Here is a 22,252-nt window from a genome sequence, read left to right as displayed (position 1 = left end):
TTCTGGAAATAGTGAAGGAAGTGACCAAAAAATTTTTACAACAGTTGGCTAAATTATAGACTGTTTGCCGAAAAAGAAATACAATGTATTTTTTAGGGGATATATTCAACCTCCCCTAAAGTGAGAAAAATTTGAATTAAAATGCACTGGTAGCATTTTTCACATATTTGACAAATATCCAAGTTTGATTATACACTTGGATGGTGACATTGTGGGGAAATTAACACTCTCATCCTTTGTAGGGAAGCATGATCATACAGATCTATTAAAGGGGCATTTGCCAATAATTAGCACAAACACATATGAATTTACTCTTTCATAAAGCAACCCCACTTCTCAATCTACCACCAAAATCTTCAGAGAAAAGACTGTTCATTACACTACACTTCTTAGAATGCTTCTTAGACATGATTGTTATTCTAAAAATGTTACCTTCATACTATGGAATACAGTGAATGAATAATAATAATGGTGTCATTAAGAAAGAGGGTTTTTCTCACCAAAGAAAGGAAGTAGAGGTGTACAAGTGTCAAGGTTAGACAAAAAACTCTGTGGTCCTGGACTTGAATTGAAAGTAAAAGTAGGAATTTGTGATGAATTTTCTCTTTAAAAAAATCCTACTCTAAACATTCTGAAAGGCCTACGTTAAATGACTAGCAGTGAGCAGAGGCTGACTGGTGTTTAAATGAGGCATACATAAAACATAGAGGTATCTGCCATATAATACAGGGATGTGGGCTCTGAAAGGAAAAATATAAACTTAAGTAAATTTGGGAAATTACGAATTTCTTCTTGGAAATTATAATTGTCATAACATTAAATGCTTTGAAAAAGTCTCCAGTAAATACATCTAAAAATATTTAACCATCAGGAACACTGTGTATCATAGGGGAAGGGATCAGGGCGGCAAAATTCCTATCGTGTCTTCACTACACAAATGTGCCATAGGAACCATTTGGGGATTAGTGCTGTGCGTGCAGTGAAATCTGTAGCTAATTATTTGTCATAGGAGGACAAGCAGTCTAAAGAGAGTTCCTGGAACCGTGTACTAAACGAATGCATAACTTAATACAATTGTTGTTATCTGCTAGATACTAAATGCTTTGTTCAGTGTTGGGGATGTAAGGGGAAAAAAGACGATAACTGGTGTGGCTCAGTTGGTTGGGTGTTGTCCTGCAAAGCAAAAAGTTGCCGGTTCACGTCCTGATCAGGGCACATGCCTAGGTTGCAGGCCTAGAGTGCCTCTGCTTTAGGCTAACCTGCAGGGTGTGGGTTTGATATAGGGTGCAGCCAAGAAGAAGGCCCCAAATAGAGATTTGGAATGAGGTCCAGAACTCAAGGTGTCTAGGAAATATAGAAAGATGTATAAGATGTCCTCACCCCTTCTCCCCAACAAGTGTGAGCTGGGGGAAGGGACACATGGAGCAGGAACATGCAGAGCTGTTTGGTACAGCAACAGCTTTGCAGCTAATCCATGGCACGGTCATTTAATACATCTATAACCTTTAACTGGCTGCATAGATATGTTAAATAGCTGTGGCCATACTCTGAGCCAGGGGGATGGAAAGAGACTTCCCCCCAGGATGTAACTGGGGGCAGGTTCCCCAGGTGACAGTGCCTGCGTGAGAGGTTAGACAAGCTTGGCTCCATGACATGGGGCCACACCTGCCCAGACTCACGATGGCAGCCCAGTAAACTCAGAATAATGCAGGAATGCTGCCAGGTGTAACTGATTGTGGGAGGAGTCGGAAATGGAGGTACAGAGGAAGATTGGTGCAGGGATTTAAACCCAGACACTGTAGCCATTGGGAGAGAGAACCATGTGGCTTTGCCAGAGTGGAGAGCCCTGCAGCTTTGGTAGAAGAGGTCCACATGTCTTTGGGGTGCTCCCCTTGGCCACATGGCCTGGGAAGCAGGAGAGACTTTGCCTGGAAGAAGGGTGAAAGAACTCTTGCCAGTAGGCTATAAGACGGTGCCACATTCCTTTGGAGTAATTAGAGATCCTACCTGGATGGTGACACAGCTGATGGTGCTGGCAACCTGAATCACAGACGCCTACTTCTTTTCCTGAGTTACGTACCCCAAATTAGGGCAGGGGGAGAAGGAAGCACTGTGGGGGTCTATGGGTATCCAAAAGAACTTTGATATTTTAATGAAGACATTAGGTCACTACTTTAACCCTGTATAGCATTAAATAAATATTTCCTTTCCTTTTCGCAAATCTCTGGCATTGAGAGATCCCTATGGCAACAGACAATTGAACCTAGTGGGGCGTCCTTTCAGTAATGGTATATCATACCTGCCCCTTGGCTCTGCGTGCGTGTTCTGTAATAGCTTCTTGACTTCATGTAGGAAAGATTTTACAACATGAGTCCAGGTCACTATGAGGGTATGTTTAGTAAAGCTGGGACAGAAAAGCAAAGGAAGGGCTTAGGGTGAAAGAAGCAACAGGAGAAAGCCTGGGTGGTGCTCTGCTTTGGTTCTATAGAAACATTATGGGAAAGGAGTGAGCCAAGGTGGGGCAGCAGTTAGCTCACTGGGAAGCCAGAGAAAAGGGGGCCTTGGAGACAGGATCAGGGGTAAGCCTAGGATGAGCTGCTGCTGCCTGCCGCTTCTGTTTGCAAGTCTTGTGGGGAACCTTAAAGTTTAGAAAGAAGTAAAAACATTCATGCCCCAAAGGTGGCGTGGGCAAGTTCTAGAGTAGTCTGAAGTAATATCCTTTGTTTGGGGTATTTTATATCTCTTCTGTGAGCGAGAATTTTAAAGGAGCGTAACAGCAGAATATTTATCAGCTTTCCAGGTATGTTTTTAATGTGCTGATGCATCAAAATGAGCATATAGGGTAGTTTAGGATTATTCTCTGGTCAGCTTCACTGCTTTCTTTTATCTTGGGTCTGTCTGGCTCTAATGGTTTTTTGTTGTTGTTGTTTTGTTCCCCTGATTTTATCTGTTCTTGGGTTTGGCTGGCACAAATATCATTAATCGGGTCTCTGTTCTCTATTTTCCCCAACCAGGGTGATTAAGATATTTATTCTCTGGCTAGGGAGGAGAAGTAAAATCTCTTTGCTCTTGAGTGTCCTTGGTTAAGGTAGATAGGTCTTCAATTCACCAATTGGCTGTAAGTTGTTCAAATTGTTTGGCCTTCTTTAATTTTCTTGTCTCACTTTCTCCACTTCACTTGCCCATGAATTCTCTGAGCTTCTTACTCTCTTGCCTCATAGGCAATGGAGAGCCACTGAAGAATTTGGAGTGTGGAGGTGAGGCGATTAGCTCTGGAGCTGGACATGGAGGAACAAATAGATAAAGGGAGACATGTGACATTGCCTCTTGATGGAAGAAGTGCATAACTAGGGCATTGGTAATGTGGCCACCCGTCAGTGTTTCAGAGGTGGAATTGATAGAACCTGGTTATTCGTTAGCTGTATGTACGTGGCAGTGGAGAGTGAGAGGTGGGAAACATTGAAAAACTACAACAGGTTTTCTAGCCCAGGTTTCTGAGTTGCCAGTAACTCCAACAATTAGGACAAAACAACACAGGAGGTGAAGTAAGTATATAGAAGCAGGTAATAAGTTTGTTGTGGAATTTCATTTGTTTTCTGTCATTTCCCTTTGAGCCTCTCACCTTTCTTAGGTAAGTGAGCTTTGAAGATTTGAATGTGGAATCCCAGGTTCTAAGCCCAGTGATCCTTCAATTCTAAGGGACCCCTGTATTTTTGACAATGTACTGGCTAATCCTTGGAGTGCTGCTTCTAAAGTTTGTCTAATACTAATCAGAAACATTAGTGTGATAGGCTCCAAAGTCAACTACTAAAAACTACGTAACGTGGTAGTTGCTTGTAGGTATGCGGCTTGCACTGTTGTAATCCTCAAAACATTGTCTGCTTGAAGCGTATGAAAGGAAATACACATTTAGACATTCTACTCAACACCAATCTCTGTGTGTGTTTCTGGTTTTAATGTGCAGGGCAGGAGAGGATTGGAAAAGATTCCAACTATGAGCAGGAGGGGAAAGTTCAGTTCGTGATTGACGCAGTCTATGCTATGGCCCACGCCCTGCATCACATGAACAAGGATCTCTGTGCCGACTCCCGGGGCGTCTGCCCAGAGATGGAGCAAGCTGGGGGCAAGAAGTTGTTGAAGTACATCCGCAATGTGAATTTCAACGGTGAGTCTCCATATGTCCGTGCTTTTAGAAATCCTGGGTTTGCGTTCTGTTTCATAAGTTGTATCTTGAATGATTATTTACTCTTGAGTATGTGTCAAAACCTAGTTGATATTAAAATTTCAAATGATTTCATCAATATATGAATGACTGAGTAGTGAGTGAATAAATGAGTAAATATTAGGGGGCTTCTCCTCCTTTCCTTTGAATACGTTTTTATATGAAGTAAAATTTTTTCTCAGTGAATGTAAGTTCAGAATGGTGAAAAACACACAAATTTATTAGTTATTGTACACCAACTATGTACAGTTATTTTTGTTTTCAATGTTATAGTTGAACACTGTCTTCCAAAATTACTTGCATTATTTTTTTTTTCTTCGTCACCCTGTTCAGTGTGGTTCTGTTTGGAATTTGTAATATAGTCAGGTTTATTTATTGCTGTATTGAGTTTTGTTTTACAATATATGGTGGTTAATCTTATGAATCAGCTTGACTGGAAAAGTGATGATCAGATGGCTAGTAAAAGTATTTCTGGATGTGTCTCTGAGGGTGTTTTGGAACTAAGTAAAGCAGAAGGTTTTCCCCAAAGTGGGTCCCTTTCTGAAGAGAACCAAAGGGCAGTGGGTAAGAATGGCAAATTCACTCTCCCTCTCCTTGAGCTGAGACATCCGTCTCTTCCTGCTCTCACACATGGATGCTCCTGGTTCTCAGGCTTTCAAACACAGATGGGGACTTACATCTCAACATGGGGGGAAGTTACAACATCACTTCCGAGGTCTTGTTGCTAAAAATATATAGCCTCAATCTACTCCTAAAGAAACATAGACAAATTCATCTTTATGGACACTTTATAAAATAGCTGGCTAGTACTCTGCAAAAGTATTCATATCATGGCCCTGGCTGGGTAGTTCAGTTGGTTAGAGTGTCACCCAAATAGGACAAGGTTGTGGGTTAGAACCCTGGTGAGGGCACATACAAGAAGCAACCAATGAATGCATAAATAAGTGGAACAACAAATTGATGGTTCTCTCTTTCTCTCTCTCTCTCTCTCCCCTCCCTTCTCTCTCCCCTCCCACTTCCCTTTCCTTCCACCCCTCCCTCTCTCTAAAATCAATCAATATATATATATATTTAAAGTATCCACATCCTGAGAAAGACAGATGAGGGAATTGTTTCAGACTGGAAAAGATTAAGGAGACATTACTGTAAAATGAAATGTGGAGAAATTAATTGATCCTATGCCAGAAAAAGGACATTAGTGAGACAGTGGAAAATTTTTAATAAAATTTGCACATGAGTTTTAAGTAGTATATATCAATATTAATTTCCTGGCTCAGATAATTGTATTAAGGTTAAAGAAAACCTTGCTTCTCTGTTTATAAATAACAACCCATTTAAACCCACAACATTATATCAATCTTCCAGGAGTTACCTAATATTTGGATGAAAAGGAACCACACACAATTTGGGCATAAACAGTTTTCTAGTTTAGATGGAAACTATGTTTAAAATCAGAAACTAGTTTAACTATAAATGATCTTTTTTTTGTAGTTCTTTGTGATCTTACAGAATCTCCTAAAAGATATAACTCATTTTCCCAGAACCAAACACATATAAATTTCATTATTTATCAAACACTAAATTACATTAGCTGGGGCCACTTTCTGGGCTTTGTATTCCAGTTCATAAATATGCATAACCATTCTTAAACAAGTGACCAAAATCATTATTTTGAGAATGTTCTTGGTGATTCTTCCCTCATTCTTCTTCCAGATAGTGCTTGCAGACTCATTATGTCAAAATGGTCTTGTCCATTATGAGACAGAGTTCCTGAGCTTCTGACGAGACAAGGGTCCTATGTATATTGAAGGACTACTGGGTAGCAGAAACTGCTACTTTGCTACTTTCCTATGTTGGCCTATTTAATTATATATCTATATCTATATCTATATCTATATCTATATCTATATCTATATCTATATCTATATCTAGAAACATTGGATATAGATATAGATATAATATATATCACATAGACACAGACAACAGTGTAGTGTTAGCCTAGAGAAAAGGGTAGGTGGAGATGTACAAAGGAGTGGAAAACTATGATGGAAAGAGACATTGCTTGGGCCAATGGGTGCATAACGCAGTGTACAAATGACATTTTGTTAAGTTGTACACTTGAAACCTGTATGGTTTTGTGAACCAATGTCACCCCAATAAATGCAATTAAAAAAAAAGAAATCAACATGGTGTAGATACTACAATCTACCCTTTTTAAAAAAAGAAAAGGACACTGGCTGGTGTAGCACAGAGGATTGAGTGCAGGCTGTGAACCAAAAGGTCACCAGTTCGATTCCCTGTCAGAGCACATACTTGTGTTGTGGGCCAAGTCCCCAGTTGGGTCCACATGAAAGGCAGCCATACATCAGTATTTCTCTCCCTCTCATTCTCCCTCCCTTCCCCTGTGTCTGTAAATAAATAAATAAAATGTCAAAAAAAAGAACAATTTGTTAAAAAAAGGAAAGGAGACTGATTTGCAGAGAAGTAAGAATCGTGCTATACAAAACCCCGCACATAGATAGTGATGATCTGCAATTGGTACCATGAGCACCTAACTCCACAGGCTGCCCCCTCTAAGTTTCTGAAAGGGCTGACTACTTCATTGCTGCTTTGTCATCTTAGAATGATTGCTCTGTGGGAGGTCACAGGCAGGATCAGTTGTTTTTCTCTCTTTGTTGTCATTGCAATTATACCTGTGCTCAACAAAATTGCCTCTTCTCTGAGGATTTTTTTCTGGCCATACAAACAGCCAGGAGACTTCTGGCTCCTAGCACACTGCAACATTCATGGATGGTGAGGCTCAACAATCTGGTAAAACCCAGAACCTGTGCTAGATTTAATTCATGGATTCCACGTCACTTTAAATAGTGACTGTTAGTGAAAATAAACTTGACATTTTCCACTCATTCAATTCCTTGACTTTTATAAAAAGAAATCAAATAACAGAGAGGAAAAAGTATTTGTCCAAGACTTCACAGTTAGAAATTGACAGAAACAGAGCTAGAAACCAAGCCTCTTTCTAGTTTGTTGTACAAAATTTAGCCTTTCTTTAGCATGTTTTAGTAGTCTGGTTTTTTTGGTTTCAATAACCTTAATTGTTCTCTTCTCTTACTTTAATACAAAATATTCTGTACCCCTGTATGTTTTGTTCCAAACTATTTTAATAACTCTGACCTTCACATTTACCAAAACACCAATTTAGGAAATGATAATAGAATGAATGCCCTGAAAATATTGCTACAGTTTCACCAAGGACTTAATTTCTTCTTATGCACCATGAGAAAAAATGACTAATGACTTATTTTACCTTCACCACTTCTAGCCATGTTTTTCTCTGCATCCCAAATCAATGTAATGACCTGAGTCTAAATTTGATTTTGTTATATCTACATTGGCCTATCTAACCAGATGTCAATACTTATAGATGTAAATTTTAAAAAGTTGTTGCCTGGTATACAAACAAAAAATTGCTATGTAATGACATATTTAAGCTTAGGTATGTCTGTACCTAGAGTTCTTAGTTTCCAGAAGACAACCTGGGTTGCAGTATATTTTGTAAAGATGGCACATGCTGTGTGCTCTCTTTGAAAAAGAAGTTAGCTTTCCTTCTTCAAGAGGTGAGATCTGCGCTCTCCTGAGTGAATTCTCCTCTTGAATCTGAATGAGCCCGTGACTAATGCAGCAGTGACACTCTGTAACTTCTAAGGCATACCAGTTAATAGGGTTTCTGCCCCACTCTCTTGGGACATGTGTTTTGAAAACATAGCTACCATATTGGGAGGAAGCCAAGAAGCCAAATGACAGGCCACATGTGAGTGTCATGGCCATAGCCCCAGCTAAGGTCCCAGGTGACAGCTGGCATCAACTGTAAAGTGTGTGGGCTTCAAGGTGCCCAGCTTACATTAGTGTACCAGAGAGGTGTTGTCCCCATGCTCTGACCAAATTGCAAAATACAGGCTGTCACTCGTTGGAGCATGAAGTTTTAGGGTAGTTGGCTGAGTAGCACTAGGTAAATAGAACATAAATCAGCGCAGTGTTCATGGAATCTGTACATGGGGTGGTAAAATGAAAAGAGGAAACTTGCAAATATATTGATGGGAAGGACTGTTTGGTCATCTGAACAACCTGGATCCTAGATCCTTCTCTAACCAGGAAGAAAGGACTTCACCAGCACTCTGACCCATCAAGCCAGCACTCAGCTTGTCAAGAGGCCCTGTTCCCTTTACCTCAGTGCAACTGCGTCATGGACTGGATACCTGTAGACATTTCTGCAGGTGGTCACTTCTCTTTTGATAACTTCTTTCTCTTCTCTGCACTGCTTCAATTATTTTTTAAAAAATGCAGAGGAGGGGGAAAGTAGTTAAACAGTTGTGAATATACAAGTATTTCTTTGTTTTATTATTTATAAATTATGTAAACCTTCCCTTGCCCACCCCTGGACTTCATTGAACCTAGCCCCCTTTTTTCTCTTTTAAGAAATTCAGTCATGCTGTTTAAAAGGTGCTGTGAAAAAATAACTGGAAATAATAATCCATCTGCTTTATGGAATCCATCAAAAAGGTCAAAGCCATGCAATACACTATTACAAGTCATCACTTAAAGTATTCAGCTCTTCTGTCTTAATTTTTTTTTAAAGCATGAACTTTAATGAGAATGGAAAGGGCATTATAAGAGTCATTTCTCCTAACGATTATAAGAAGGGAGAATGATTGAATGGTGTGTCCCATTCTGATGAATATTTATCTGGTGAGCCTGAGATCCTTTGGAGCCCCAGGCGTACAATATTCGTCTTCCCTCCCCTCAAAGACTATGAAAGCTCAAGTCATATTATTTAATGACTAGAAGCTGTACAATTACAGCAAAGCACAACATAAATCCTAGTACCCAATGTGAAAGAAAAGATAGGTATCTGAATATTAATGTTTTTCTGTGAAATGATAGGATTCTTTTCTTGCTAACAGCATGTGAAATTCAGATTTTGTTTGTTCTGCTCATATATACTTGGAAGGCTCACTGAAAGAAGGAAGCCTATATTAAAAACTTATTTTAGTTAACTTTTTTCTCTCTATACTAAAACGACTCCTGCTGATTCCTATAAAAGAGGGTTATGGAGATCTTACTGTGCTACAGCAGCTACGTTTGTGGGCTACAGGGGTGGTGTCTAGGTACAACATAGATGAAACAAATTAATACAGTGCCTTTGGCTGCACATGGATTCAGCCACTGACTCAAGCTTTTGAGACCACACCTACATTGCTCATAGATCAGTGCCCACTCCGAGTGAGCTCTTGCCTGCTGTTTAAAAACAAAAACCAAAAAAATGCTTACACTGATAGAGAAATTGAAATTAGATACCCCTTAGGGAAGTCAACTTCAATGCATTTGAAAGTCTGGATATCTGAAGGCATGTGTTCTAGTCCTGAGATACAGCAAATAAAACAATGATAAAACATAAAAACTATTTTAAAAAACTATAAAGTATCATTATCATTGATCGTGCACTTATGTAAAAGGCATGGAATTTTTGTGTATATAGAGAGAGAGAATACATTTACACCTTACCAAGACTAATGAGAAAAAATATCATTAATGACAATCAGATGTAGAGGGATACTGAATAATTTAATACAGGCCACCCCTATTTTCGGGGATTCCAAAGCCAGTTACTAAATGCTATTCTAGTTTAATTGGTTTAGAGGCCCTGGGGCAAGTGACTGCCCCTTTCTGAACCTAAGTACTATATCTGTAAAATTAGGAACTATAATGTTCCCTGTACTCCAGCTCTGTAGTAGTTTTCTATGGCTACTCCCAAAAAAGAACGATAAATGTAATGGCGTGAACAACACAAATTTATTATAATGATGTAGTTCAGACGAAAGTCTGACACATCGTCCCTGGGCTGTGCTTAAGGTGAACACAGGGCTGGCTCCTTTTGGAGACTCTGGGAGAGAATTTCTTGCCTTATCTTGCTTCTGGAGGCCACCTGCATTCTTTGGAGATAACCCCTTCCACTCATCACTCCAAATTTTTGTTTTATTCTCCCGCCTCCACCTCCTCCCGTTTTTGACTTTTACTGCCTCCCACTTAGGAGCATTGTAATGGTTATACTAGCCCCACCCAGATTGTCCATGATAATCCCTTCACCTCAGGATCCTTAATCACTGCAAAGTCCTTTTTGCCCTATATGGTGGCGCTCACAGGTTCTGGAGTTTAACACATGATGTATTTGTAGAGCCATTATTCAGCCTCCTAGAGCTCTGATTTTTTTCCATTTTAATACCAGAAATGTCATAAAATCCTGTGCCTGGCAGTTGTAGAATGGTGTGGAGTTCTTTAATTGCCCCTGTATTCTGTGATTATGTTGGATACCCCTCCCAGTGGGGGGTCACTTTCAGCACGGGATCCGCACTTTGCCTCTTGTGCCTCTCATTGGCCCCCTTTTCTGACTCCTTTCTCGGGCTGAGTGATCCTTGGGTGGGGCAACGTTCACCATCCTGTCTGCTTCTGAAGCACTGGCACCTCTTTACTGTTTGAACTATACTCTCTCCCTCCGGTTAACATGCTTTTGTTTTTCCTTCATCCAGATCATTCACGTAAATGCCACCTAGGCCCAAATTCTGCAGAAGCTAATGACTTAGCTAACCAGATGCAGAGCTCTGCCACTATCAGTATTCAATTTACAATCAGAATTCAATTTATGATGTATGAAAGTGCTTCATCCTCTTCTCCCAAAATAGCACGATGAACTTCTGTTCTCAGTGATTCGGTTTCAGCTTGTAAACTATCTGTAAAATTCCTTGTAAAAGACAGACAACAGAGCTTTCTTTATTACAAGGAATATTGATTCAGTGTTAACCTAAAGGCAGAGCAGGTATCAGGCACACGCCTTAGACCACTGATATCTAGCTTGCTTCCAAGGGATCCGAGGGAGAGAAATTATGCTCAGGGGCCAAAATTGTGGCCGTTCCTTTGAAACCAACCAAAACTCATGAGTTTCAGCCTCTGTATATGGTTTGCCAGTTGCTCCACATCGTTAACACTTAGGGACTTTGTATCCAACTTTCAAAAGAAAGTATAGTCCTTTTCTTTCTTTCTCTCTATCTTTCACTCTCTCTCTTTCTAACATACTCTCAATAAATTTATTAACCTTTTAAAATTGACTTCGGTACCTAATTCGGCCAAAATAACTGGTTTCCTTTTAAGATAAACATTGTGAAGTTACAATACCCAGATGGAAGACTGAGAAGCTAACATTTAGTGAGTGCATACCATGCACACTGCTAAGCATTTTTGACTGTATCATATAGAGTAATTTATAAATAATTATCCAAAAATATTTATAAATGCAACCTGTATCCAAGTACTTTTTAAGTAAACATTTTTGCTTGTCTGCTTATATATATTTTTTAATTCCCTGGCATGCCCCTTTTTAAGTTTATGTATTTGTTTATTTATTATTTTATAAATAGTTCTTTACTGACCACATGATATTAGCACCTATGTGAATGATCTCATTTACTCTAAGGCTTGGGTTCCTTAACAAACAAGTTGTAGGCTAGTATTTATATATTAGCTAAAAAAATAATAAGCTTGTCTGTGAAATAATTTATCTATTTTTTATTTTTCACAATGAAAAGTTAAGAATAAAGTATTAATAAATATTGAGGAATAAGACTGTTCATAAAGGGAGGCAGGCCATCCATCTGCCTTCTAGATGTGGCATCTGTAGGCCATAGACATGACTTGCCCATGAGTCTTAGAAACCACTTGGGGGGAACCTCTTAAAAAACTGGATTGTGTACTAGCTACATTGCTTATTAGCAGGCCTCCAGACCATCTCCAGTGGCACAAAAGACAGAAGGAATCTTGCTTAGCTCTAAAATCTGCCATTCTCTTGTCTTCCTCAGGTAGTGCTGGCACCCCAGTCATGTTTAACAAGAATGGAGATGCACCTGGGCGGTATGACATCTTTCAGTACCAGACAACAAACACCACAAACCCTGGTTACCGTCTGATTGGACAGTGGGCAGATGAACTTCAGCTCAATGTGAGTTCTGTTTTTCCCTCTCCCTTTGCTTGTGTGATGAATTAACAGGCTTTTAACTTACTCAATAGGCAAATGAGTTTGTGTTGTGCATACATGAGTGAACATGAAACTTGTTATAAGCATCAGCAAGGACTGAGTAATATAGCAGTGATAGTGAAAACATTCATGATGATATAGAGAATGATAGGAAATATGTGTTGAGTTTATGTCAGACATTATACTAGCACTTATGTGAATGATCTCATTTAATCTGAGGCTTGGATTGCTTAACAAACAAGTTACTAGCTAACAATTTAGTACTGTGACAATATTCTTCTCTTGGTCAGATCTACCTACCCACCTATCTTCCTTCCTTCCTTCCTTCCTTCCTTCCTTCCAGCCTTCCTTCCTATTTGTGGTGTACTTTTTATTTTGATGCATTTTAGTGAGTCACTTTGTTTTATATTGAGATTCTCTAGTAACTGAAGCTTTAGCCATTTCCATAACCTCTCCCTCTTTCTGTTAATTGCAACCATGAGTAAGCAGCCACTTTCTTGTGTGCGGTTATATCAAAGACCACCTGGCAGAGACCATCAGGAGCTCATCTGTAGTCAAATACCATTGGGCTTGTTTAACATGTTGAATAAAGAACAAGCTTCTGCCAGCAGAACTCTGGGGTCGCTAGGATGAAGGAGAAGGAATGGGAGTTATGGTAAGCTTTGGACTGAGTCAAGTGACTAAAGAAGGTTTAGGGAAGCTGGGTCCCATTTGGTTTGGATTCTCTTAGGAAGTAGAAATAACTTGCTGATTATATGTCTTGGTGACTTTTACCTAGAAGGTGGGAGGGTGAAATTTAGGTGAGAGTTGCCATGAACAGAGAACCAGTAGGCATTTTTGTGGGTGAAGAGTATCCTTGCTTCTGTCTAGTTTCAGGCACGATGGCAGAATGGCCTTCTTTTTGTCTTGTTCCACCACACTCAAGGAGTGGCCTGGTCTGATCACCGCTTACACTCTGCTAAAGTTGTTGATGTTGTGTTTGAATTGTCTTGCCTTGCTGTTAGTTGACAACTGTAAGGCCATCTTTTTTCATTCTTAATATTTTAAGTTGAACATTCAACAGTGTGCTTCCAATAATACTTACAGTACTCTATTTGAAATGATTGTTAGTTTTAAGTGAATATACCAACTTTCCCAGGGAATAAAGAACACAGGCTGGGCCACCTCCACCCGGGCTGGGCTCAGAACACCTGGAGTTCAGCATATCACGCATCCCCTACATTTCCTCTCTACCCAGGAGGGTAATTAAATAGTCCAGGCCCCAGCCTGGTGGCCAGGGTCCTGGAGCCTTGGGATGGGAGCAGAAGTTGGAGAACCAGGTGCACTACAGGGCCTCTTCTGATGAGATGCACTGAACAGGGTTACACTTCAATAGGTTCTGCAGTAGGTCCCTCCTTATGGCACTGACCTTGTGGATGGCATTCACCAGGATCATCGTTGCTGGGTGCATTGGGTAGGGCTTGTCAGGTCCATAAATATACCTTGAAATCATGGTATAGAAACACACAATTTTCTTTTTTCCAGGAGGGCACTGCATTACATTGAGTAGTAGGTAGGTAGGTAATCAGGTTGATAAATAGTTAGGAATTGGCTTACACTGTTATGAAGGCTGAGACTTCCCAAGATGTGCAATCGGAAAGTTGGAGACTCAAGAGACACAATGGTATAAGCTCGAGTCTGACTCCAAAGGCAGGAGAAGGCTGATGGTCAAACTCAAAACTTGACAGGGAAAAATTGGATTCTCTCTTACTCAGCCTTTTTGTTCTATTTAAGTCTTTAATTGAGGCCCACTCACATTGGGAGAGCAATCTGCTTTACTCAGTTTACCAATTAAAATGGTCATCTCATCCAGAAACACCCTCACAGACATTCCCAAAGTTATTTTCACCAAATATCTGGGCACCCCATTGCCCAGTCAAGCTGGCGCATGTGATGAACCATCACAAGCCCTGTCCGTGGTAATTCTTTCTAATGTCTCTTCCAAAGTTGGAAATTACTGCTTTATCTGTAGCTTTTAACAGTGTATACCTTACTCTGTGCTATGGAAATTCCTGAGAGCAAGAATTCTTGAGAGTGGGGTAAGGAATCGAGATCTTGGAGGGTCTGGGTTGTAGATTCCAAGAATGGAGGATTGTGCATAAGGGGGCAGGGGGGTAGTAAAGTCAGCACAAGCCAATTACTTCATGTGCACATGGCCCTGCCTGACTCTGCTTGTACCTGTCTGGTTCTCTGGTTCTCTGGTTCCCCTGAGGTCCAGCATCCAGGTGAGCTGACCCAAATGTTGGGTCTGAAGGATTGTGATCTGCCACCCAAGAATGGATGGAGCTGGAGAGCTGGACAGCAAGGGCCAGCTGTGGCTGAGGTGAATGCGAGGGCTAAAAGGAAACGAGAAGCTAAAAGTATTCTGAACTCAAGGCACTTTTTCCAAGCAAAAGAGAAAATTAAAGCAGAACTAATAAACAGCCAGAACCTAATAAGCAAACCCCAAGGGGTAGTCATCAAAAGCACCATCAACGCAGCAGAACCTTGCTGACATACCAGAAGTGTTTTCTTCCTGGGTGCTACCTGAGTGATACAAAGGTGCGCCAGCCAGAACTAAAGGCAGGGAAGCAAGGTCTGTGGTAAGAAGTGAAGTGCTCAGGGCTATTACATGGCCCGGGAGATTAAATAACACATTAATCAGCCCCTGCACCTGAGGTAAAGTTCTAGCAAATGTAATTTGTCCATGCACACAAGAATTCCCAACCAGCCTTCACCAACTTCAGGCAATACCTGGAGTTTTAAAGCAAAACTGTTTTTAAGAACCAACATCCACACTGATGCTATTCTGTTTGTTTTGTATTTTATCCTGCCTAAGAATTGTATTTGATTAGCCATTCAACAAGTTTTTGTTTTGTGTGGGTTTCTTGTTGTTTTTAAAAGCACCTCTTACGTGATACACATTCTGAGAGCGGGTACACAATGGAGAACAAAACAAATGTGGTCCCTGTTCTCCCACATGCGACGATCTAGCGTGAAGTTAGGTGGTAAACAAGTAAACGGATACGTGTGTGGAAGTTCCAAAGTGTAATAAGCAATGTGGAGGGAGAGAGTATAATGGAGGCAGAGAGGGACCTACTGGACGAGAAGCAGGCGATGTGAGGAGTGTGAGGGACCCACCCAGCAGGTCAGAAGGCTCACGCAGGGTCAGCGGCATAACTAGGGGAGAGCAGGAGGAACTGAAGCAATAGGTAAGAGCCAGAGTGCGCAGTCTTTTTACAAGCCATGATCATTATTTTAAAATTTTATTACAAATGCATTTAAAATTGGAAATATTAAACAAGGGAGTGATTGGNACTGGACGAGAAGCAGGCGATGTGAGGAGTGTGAGGGACCCACCCAGCAGGTCAGAAGGCTCACGCAGGGTCAGCGGCACAACTAGGGGAGAGCAGGAGGAACTGAAGCAATAGGTAAGAGCCAGAGTGCGCAGTCTTTTTACAAGCCATGATCATTATTTTAAAATTTTATTACAAATGCACTTAAAATCATTGGAAATATTAAACAAGGGAGTGATTGGATGAAATTTAGAAATAAAAATTACTTTGTCTGCTGGGAAGGTAATGAATTGGAAGAGGCAAGAATGGGCATAGAAATGTCAAATAGAAGTCTGTTACATTCATCAAGCTGAAATAGGATGGCTTAGTGAAGTGGTTCCCAAACTGCAGTGTGGGACCAAATTATCCAGAGGGCTTATAAAAACAGACTGTTGGCCTCTCACCCCCAGAGTGTCTGATAAAGAAGGTCTGGGAGTGGGAAGAGGCCCAAATATTTGCCTTTCTAAGGAGTCCCTATGTAATGTTGATGGCACTTTGGCTGTGAGTGAGAAGGATAAATTTAAGAATCTCAATTTAGTTTTCTTTTTCCAAACTAAAAAGAGGTATAAAGCAGGTATATCATCATATCCCTAAATCAAGTATAGATAACATTACCAAGAAATAGCAGCAATGGCTACAGGTAGACAAAACCACATTTTGAAGACTATTAAAGTCAGTTTTGTAATTGTGCCAATAACCCCACCCAACAGCCCCCACAATGACAGAGGTCAAATCTTAGGAATGATCTTTAGCTTTCCACTTCTCATAGCCTTATAGTCCAGCCATAATCAAATTCTCTAGCTCTACTTTGAAGATAGATCTTTTATGGAGGACATCATTAATGTTCAACAAATATCCCCATTCTTTTTCAAATTTCCCAGTCCCTATGCAGTTAGGTTGAAACCATGGAATTAATTCAAGCCAAATAAGCTAAACTGGAAATCATGAGTATCACTTCTAGTCTAAGATAATTAAGAGCCGATGTGCTTCCTTTACTTTGCCCTTCCCCTGCTGCCGTGACATGGACGCCCACGTGTCCCAAGCAGCATGGCTCGGAAAGGGGAGATATTTGGATTCCTCAGTCACCATTCGGAGGGGGAGATTCTTAGAGAGCTACCCAAAAGATGGGAAACACACTTTTATTGGGATAAACCCCAGAGATTTGGGGATTTGTGTCTTATAGCCGCTCACATTAATTACTCACAAAATTAACAAGATTGATACCAGGAACAGGCTGGGGCTTTTCTAACAAAAACAAAAGGGATCAATTGTCTGGGCAACCAGGAAAATGAAATTGAAAGTTGAAAAGATATTCGTTCCATGTTTGTCATTAGTAAAACATGCATAATGCTATTGCCTGTAGTATCTTATGGTCATACCATACTGAGCTATCAACTCTAGGGAAAGTAGGAGAACAGAGAATTAGTGGGAGCTGCCTAGTATTGGCTCTAAAAATGTCACCTCCGCACAGGGGACTTTCCTCTCCCCACTCCCCACAATTTAGTCTTGCCTTTTTCTTAAATATACGAGATAAAATGAAATAGGTATGTCTGTAGCTCAAAAAATAGTTTTGGGCTATAGTTATTTTTTAATGTGGTTGTTAACCTATAAATGGCCTTTAAATCTAGTAGAGAAGAGAGAATAGGGGGGTAGGGGAAGGCCTTAAAAACCTCATAGAAAATGCTAGTTTCATTCCAACTACTCTAAACCGTCCAATTTAAATATTCTGTTTAGGCTGCCTGGAAAGTTGAATTGCCCATATACTTTGCTTATTGTTTTATTTATTTTTATGGGAGGAAGATCTGGGGTATATGCTTGTTTTGGCATTCAGTGAGAACATTGTTGACTCTATTACATCAGGAAGAGCAGCTAGGACACCTGAATCCTCAGGCGGATCCAGCAGTTTAAGCTTCGTATTACATGGAACCTAAAAGGTATGAAGGGCTGAGCCTCGAATGGGACCATGTTTAGACTTGTGAGAGGCTGAGTAATTTAACTAGAGTGAGATAAAGGGCCTTGATAGGAGGTCACCCCATTGGTGTTTTTATGGGTCCTTTAGGATATTGTGAAATTGTATTTGAATAAAAAAGAAAATATAACCAAGGAGGTAAATACAATACCCAGAGGACACTACACTCCCTCACCTGGAGAGCCAGGGCCACAGCCCAGGTAGCTTATTCAATGGTTGGTATCCTATCCAACATCACCTGCCTGTGATGTTCCTTTTATTCTAATTGTTCTGATTTAGTTAAAAGTTCTGTGAGAGTGGAATTTGGGCAAACTGAGTTTTGTGGGTTTGCTTTCTTCTCATCAACAGAACAAAACAAGGCATTTCCAGTACTGAGTGCCCTTCTCATTTACAAAGACTCAGGGGTACACTTTCAATACCCAGTTGCATCATCTCTAGCAAACGAAAATTTCAAGAGCGCTTTCTCTGTGGTCAATAATTGCAAATGAGTTTCTTAGCCCAGAAATCAGGGTTTGGGTCTCAGAATCCCAGTGCTATAGACCAGACTGCTCTCTGTTCTACATCCAGTTCTCCAGAATTTTGCAGCCCAGGAGCACGCCGTCTGTTATGGGCCGCATGGTGCACACTCACGGCCAGAGGGGCTCTGGGCCCTGTCACTTCTGGGGATGAAGAGATGACCCCATGGTTTGCTACTAGGTACTTCTGCCCAAACAAGAATTCATGGGGAGGAAATCACAACTAGCAAAACCATTTACTTTCCCAGTTGCAACCCCTACAGAAATAACACTGATTTATTTTCTCAGGTTCACATTCTACTCAGCAGAGATTCTGTAAAACATTATTCCTGGCGGAGAAGCAGGAGGAAGGATGATGTAACAGACAGACACGGGATATTTGGAGTGTGTCAGGCAGTCTGACAGCTAACGGAGAGGCCGGGATAGATGTGGGGCAGGTTCACAGACTGGGATAAGGGTTCTATAACAGACATATTGCTTTTAAAGGGTTCGTATAGGCACTGATTGAAGCAGAGCTACGAAAAACTTATATTTCAACTGGACTTTGAAAAAAAGTAGCAGTTCCAAAGATGGAGAAGAAAAGAAATGCTTTAAAATGAGAACAAGGTAGTGTTATTTAAAAACTACAATAGTGAACTATGTTGGAAAAAGGCAAGGAGGGAAATGTGGATGCTTTAAAAAACTCTACATTTACGATGTGAGATAAATTCTTTGTATTGTATGTGTATTAGAAATAAAGGTTATTTTTGCCATTTTTATTTATTTGCAATTAGTAGAAAGTTTACATATACCCCAAATATTAATATTTTAAATACCTGAAAATCTCTATATGCCAAAATGTTAATTAATTTTTTAAAAACAGCTATTCTTAATGATAAGCTTCCTACTGTGAATTTTACACTCTCTTAAATAGAAAATTCTGAGTGAATACTACTTAACATTTTCTGGAACCTTAATCATCTGCCGTTCTGGAGGAGAGTCCGGCTGTGATCTTTTGAGGTCTGTGGAGCTTGTCAGCTTTTTCTGTGATTTATTCTCTATTGAACTCCCTTTCTACCTAGTGACTGATAACTCCTGGAAGGTAGAATCCTTTTAGTCATTGTTTTATATAGCTACTGAAATAGAACCTAGCACACAGTAGTTTTTTTTTTTTTAATATATAAAACCATATAAAATGAACATGATTTCTTTTTAATGGTGGACATTACCTTCAGGAAGCAGCCACATTTTTCTCTTTCTGGGAAGAACACCCAGGTTTCCTTTTAGCCATGTGGTTTGCCCTAAATAGTTCCCAAATTCAGGTGCAGGACTTGAATCAACCTATGGCAATCATGGGCCATAGTGTTGGGCCTGGGGTCCAAACTAAGCCTGTCCTATTTGGGAGAACCATTGGATGTCTACTGGCCAATCAGGGACCACCTTGTGCTCTCATTGGAAGATGGTGTGGCTCCAGGAGCCAATTGGGGCCATTTGGAGGCCACAGTGGATGAGATCCAGGGTAAAGGAGTCAAAACTTAGAGAGAGGAAGTGGGCCTAGGTCACATCATTTCAGCTCCAGGAAACCCTTACTGGAAGCTGTTAGTAATGCTCTTTGGATTGTTTCATTATCAATAAATTAAGGCAATTTAGGTTATATACTCTTTACTTATAATCTTGTTCACAGTAGCAATCACAAATGAAAAAAAAGTTGCATTTTTTTAAATATGCCCAATTAAAAAAGAAAAAAATGCTGTCCTACCCTCAATAAGCAGACTGTTTTCAGATTTCATTAAACTGAGGTGATTAAAAATTAATTTGAGAAATAATTTTTATTAAATATTAAATCTTACACAGTTTAGAATTCTGTCTTTAGCAAACATTTAAAGACATAAAAGGTATGGTTGATTGCCAGATTCACCAAAATCAATATTTACATCTACCTATAAAATTAATCATTTTATTGTTCCATAATTATAACCATAAAATATTGTAATTTAACCATACTCATAATTTGCAGTGCATTTAGTGCATGAGCTATGGGGAAATGGACAGCCACAATCAAAGCAGGGCTGACAAAGAGAACAATCTGTAAGTTATCAAAATCTAGTACTTTTTCAGCTTCAATCTGAGGTTTCCTTTATTGACTTACTTTGTTGTTCATCATAATGAATGGCTCTCATCATTTATTTTAGAGCTTCGTTGTTAGCAATTAGGAGCACAGCTCCGGAGCCTGATTAAATGGGTCAGAGTCTCAGCTCCTCCACTTACTAACCGGAAAGCAGGATACCAATTTTGGATGATTACTGTGAGAATTAAATGTAGTAATATGTGTAATGTATTTAAAACAGCTCCTGGTAGCAAGTAAATATTCAGTAGATGTTAGTCACAACAATAATAACTTCATGTCCTTAGCTTAGGATATCCTCCACACTGCTCAAAAATGTCAGTTTCTACTGCACAGCTAGATTATTTCTCTTTATACCCTAGCAACTAGCATAATACTTAGCATAAAAAAATGGCTTGTTCTATATTAATTAATTAGATGGGAAGAATAAACAGTTGAATTCTATTATAAATAATTTTTTAAAAGGAAGAGTCAAAACAGCAAAGGCTTTAGGATCGAGGAATCTGGTTTATGATTGTGGTGCTGCCAGATTATCACATCTGGGAACCAGAACAAGGGGGTGCTCTCAGAAAAGATGGCTCTTAACTTGTAACCAGGTGACAAGAGTTATTTCCATTTGCCAGCCTTTTGAATCTGTGATATTTTACAAAGGATGTTTACAAATTCAAAACAGTAAGTATGCTTCCCAATTGTCAGCCAATTTAACATGAGAAATCCCAAACCAAAAACAAATAGCAGTGATGTTTAAAAAGTTCATTACTTGCCAATGTTTTAAGAATCAGTAAATTTCATAATTGCATTTAGGGTTCTGTTTTAAAAATCTGAAAATCTGGCAGTAATGTGCCTTTATCCCATGCCGCACAGCTAGCTGGATCTAAATAGCAGCCTCCTGCTTCGAGGGGGGTGTGTTCTCCAAGTGACCGCAGACCCCACTGTTCCCACTGCCGGATACCCATCTACTTCTTACTCCCGCTGGCATTTCCTTTCATCTAGACTGACATACAAACTTATTGCCACTAATTTGTTTTGAGCACATGCTTGCATTTATGGTCTCTGGAAACTGGTTTTTTTAAATCAACAATAATATATCAATAGTGTTAATAACAAAAAACACTCATAAGTATGTAATAATATTTAAAGGGTCGATAAAAGCAGCCTGGAAGAGAGCGTTGCCTTGTTAAAGACATGCTTTTCTTTGGAGACGCATACTTGTACATATTCTGAAACATCTTGAAAATGGAAGAAAAGGAGATCCCCCTTGTGTTTCCCGTGTTTCTTCTGGTAATCAGTGGTGTGTAACTGTGTTCTGTCTATGGGTGTCTGGGAGATGAGCGGCATTTATAATGATCAGCACGGCTCCATAAGCACAGTCAGAGAGGCCCAAATCCCCAGAATGTTCTGTTTGCATTGTAGGCATCCAAGGAAATCCCTTGATGTTTATTAATAAACAACTATTGTGGGGAAATTGTTGAGTTTCAATACTGGCTGCATTTGGCTCAGGACAAACACAGAGATCATCAGGAGGACAAGTCAGAACTTAGCTGTGGGGACAAGAACTCTCACCAGTTGTTGCCAGTACAAAACCGCAGGAGGAAAGGGATGAGCCTAATGTTACCTTCTGCCTAATGTTTTGCCCTGAACTTCTAGGGAAAAAAAAACAGAACTTTTAGAATGCCTGAGGTTAAAATTAAAATACAGGTGATTTCTGGTGGGGTGGGAAGTACAAAGGGACTAAATGATGCTGGGAAAAATACAATGAAGATTACATCAAATAAAACATAAGGATTTGATCTGAAATGTTTTTAAACAACTGGGAGACAGTCTTATAAAGTGGGACAGTGTCAGAAGGCCCAACTTGAGTCCTGCCTTTGCCACCTGGACAACAGTTCCCATATAGATTGAAAATAGCGTCAGGTCGAGCAAAATAGCTACTTCACAAGGACACTCTGAGAATGAATTGCAATAATTTCTCTGATATAAGAAAGCATATGAGATATGTGGTCATG

General features: G+C 39.9%; 1 protein-coding gene across 1 annotated transcript in view; it reads left to right on the top strand.

Moving 5' to 3' along the window:
- Positions 1-22,252, top strand: part of GRM7 (glutamate metabotropic receptor 7) — an 888,187-nt gene that overhangs the window by 583,550 nt on the left and 282,385 nt on the right. Inside the window, exons 6-7 of the mRNA XM_037055712.1 lie at positions 3,965-4,165; positions 12,130-12,269. Of these exons, the coding sequence (XP_036911607.1) occupies positions 3,965-4,165; positions 12,130-12,269 (341 nt within the window). The remainder of the gene's footprint in view (positions 1-3,964; positions 4,166-12,129; positions 12,270-22,252) is intronic.

This window comes from Sturnira hondurensis, unplaced genomic scaffold (assembly GCF_014824575.4).
Source record: "Sturnira hondurensis isolate 20B ecotype Veracruz unplaced genomic scaffold, ASM1482457v3 Scaffold0008723, whole genome shotgun sequence".
NCBI classification, from domain to species: Eukaryota; Metazoa; Chordata; class Mammalia; order Chiroptera; family Phyllostomidae; genus Sturnira; species Sturnira hondurensis.
This window is presented reverse-complemented; position numbering and strand designations above follow the sequence as displayed.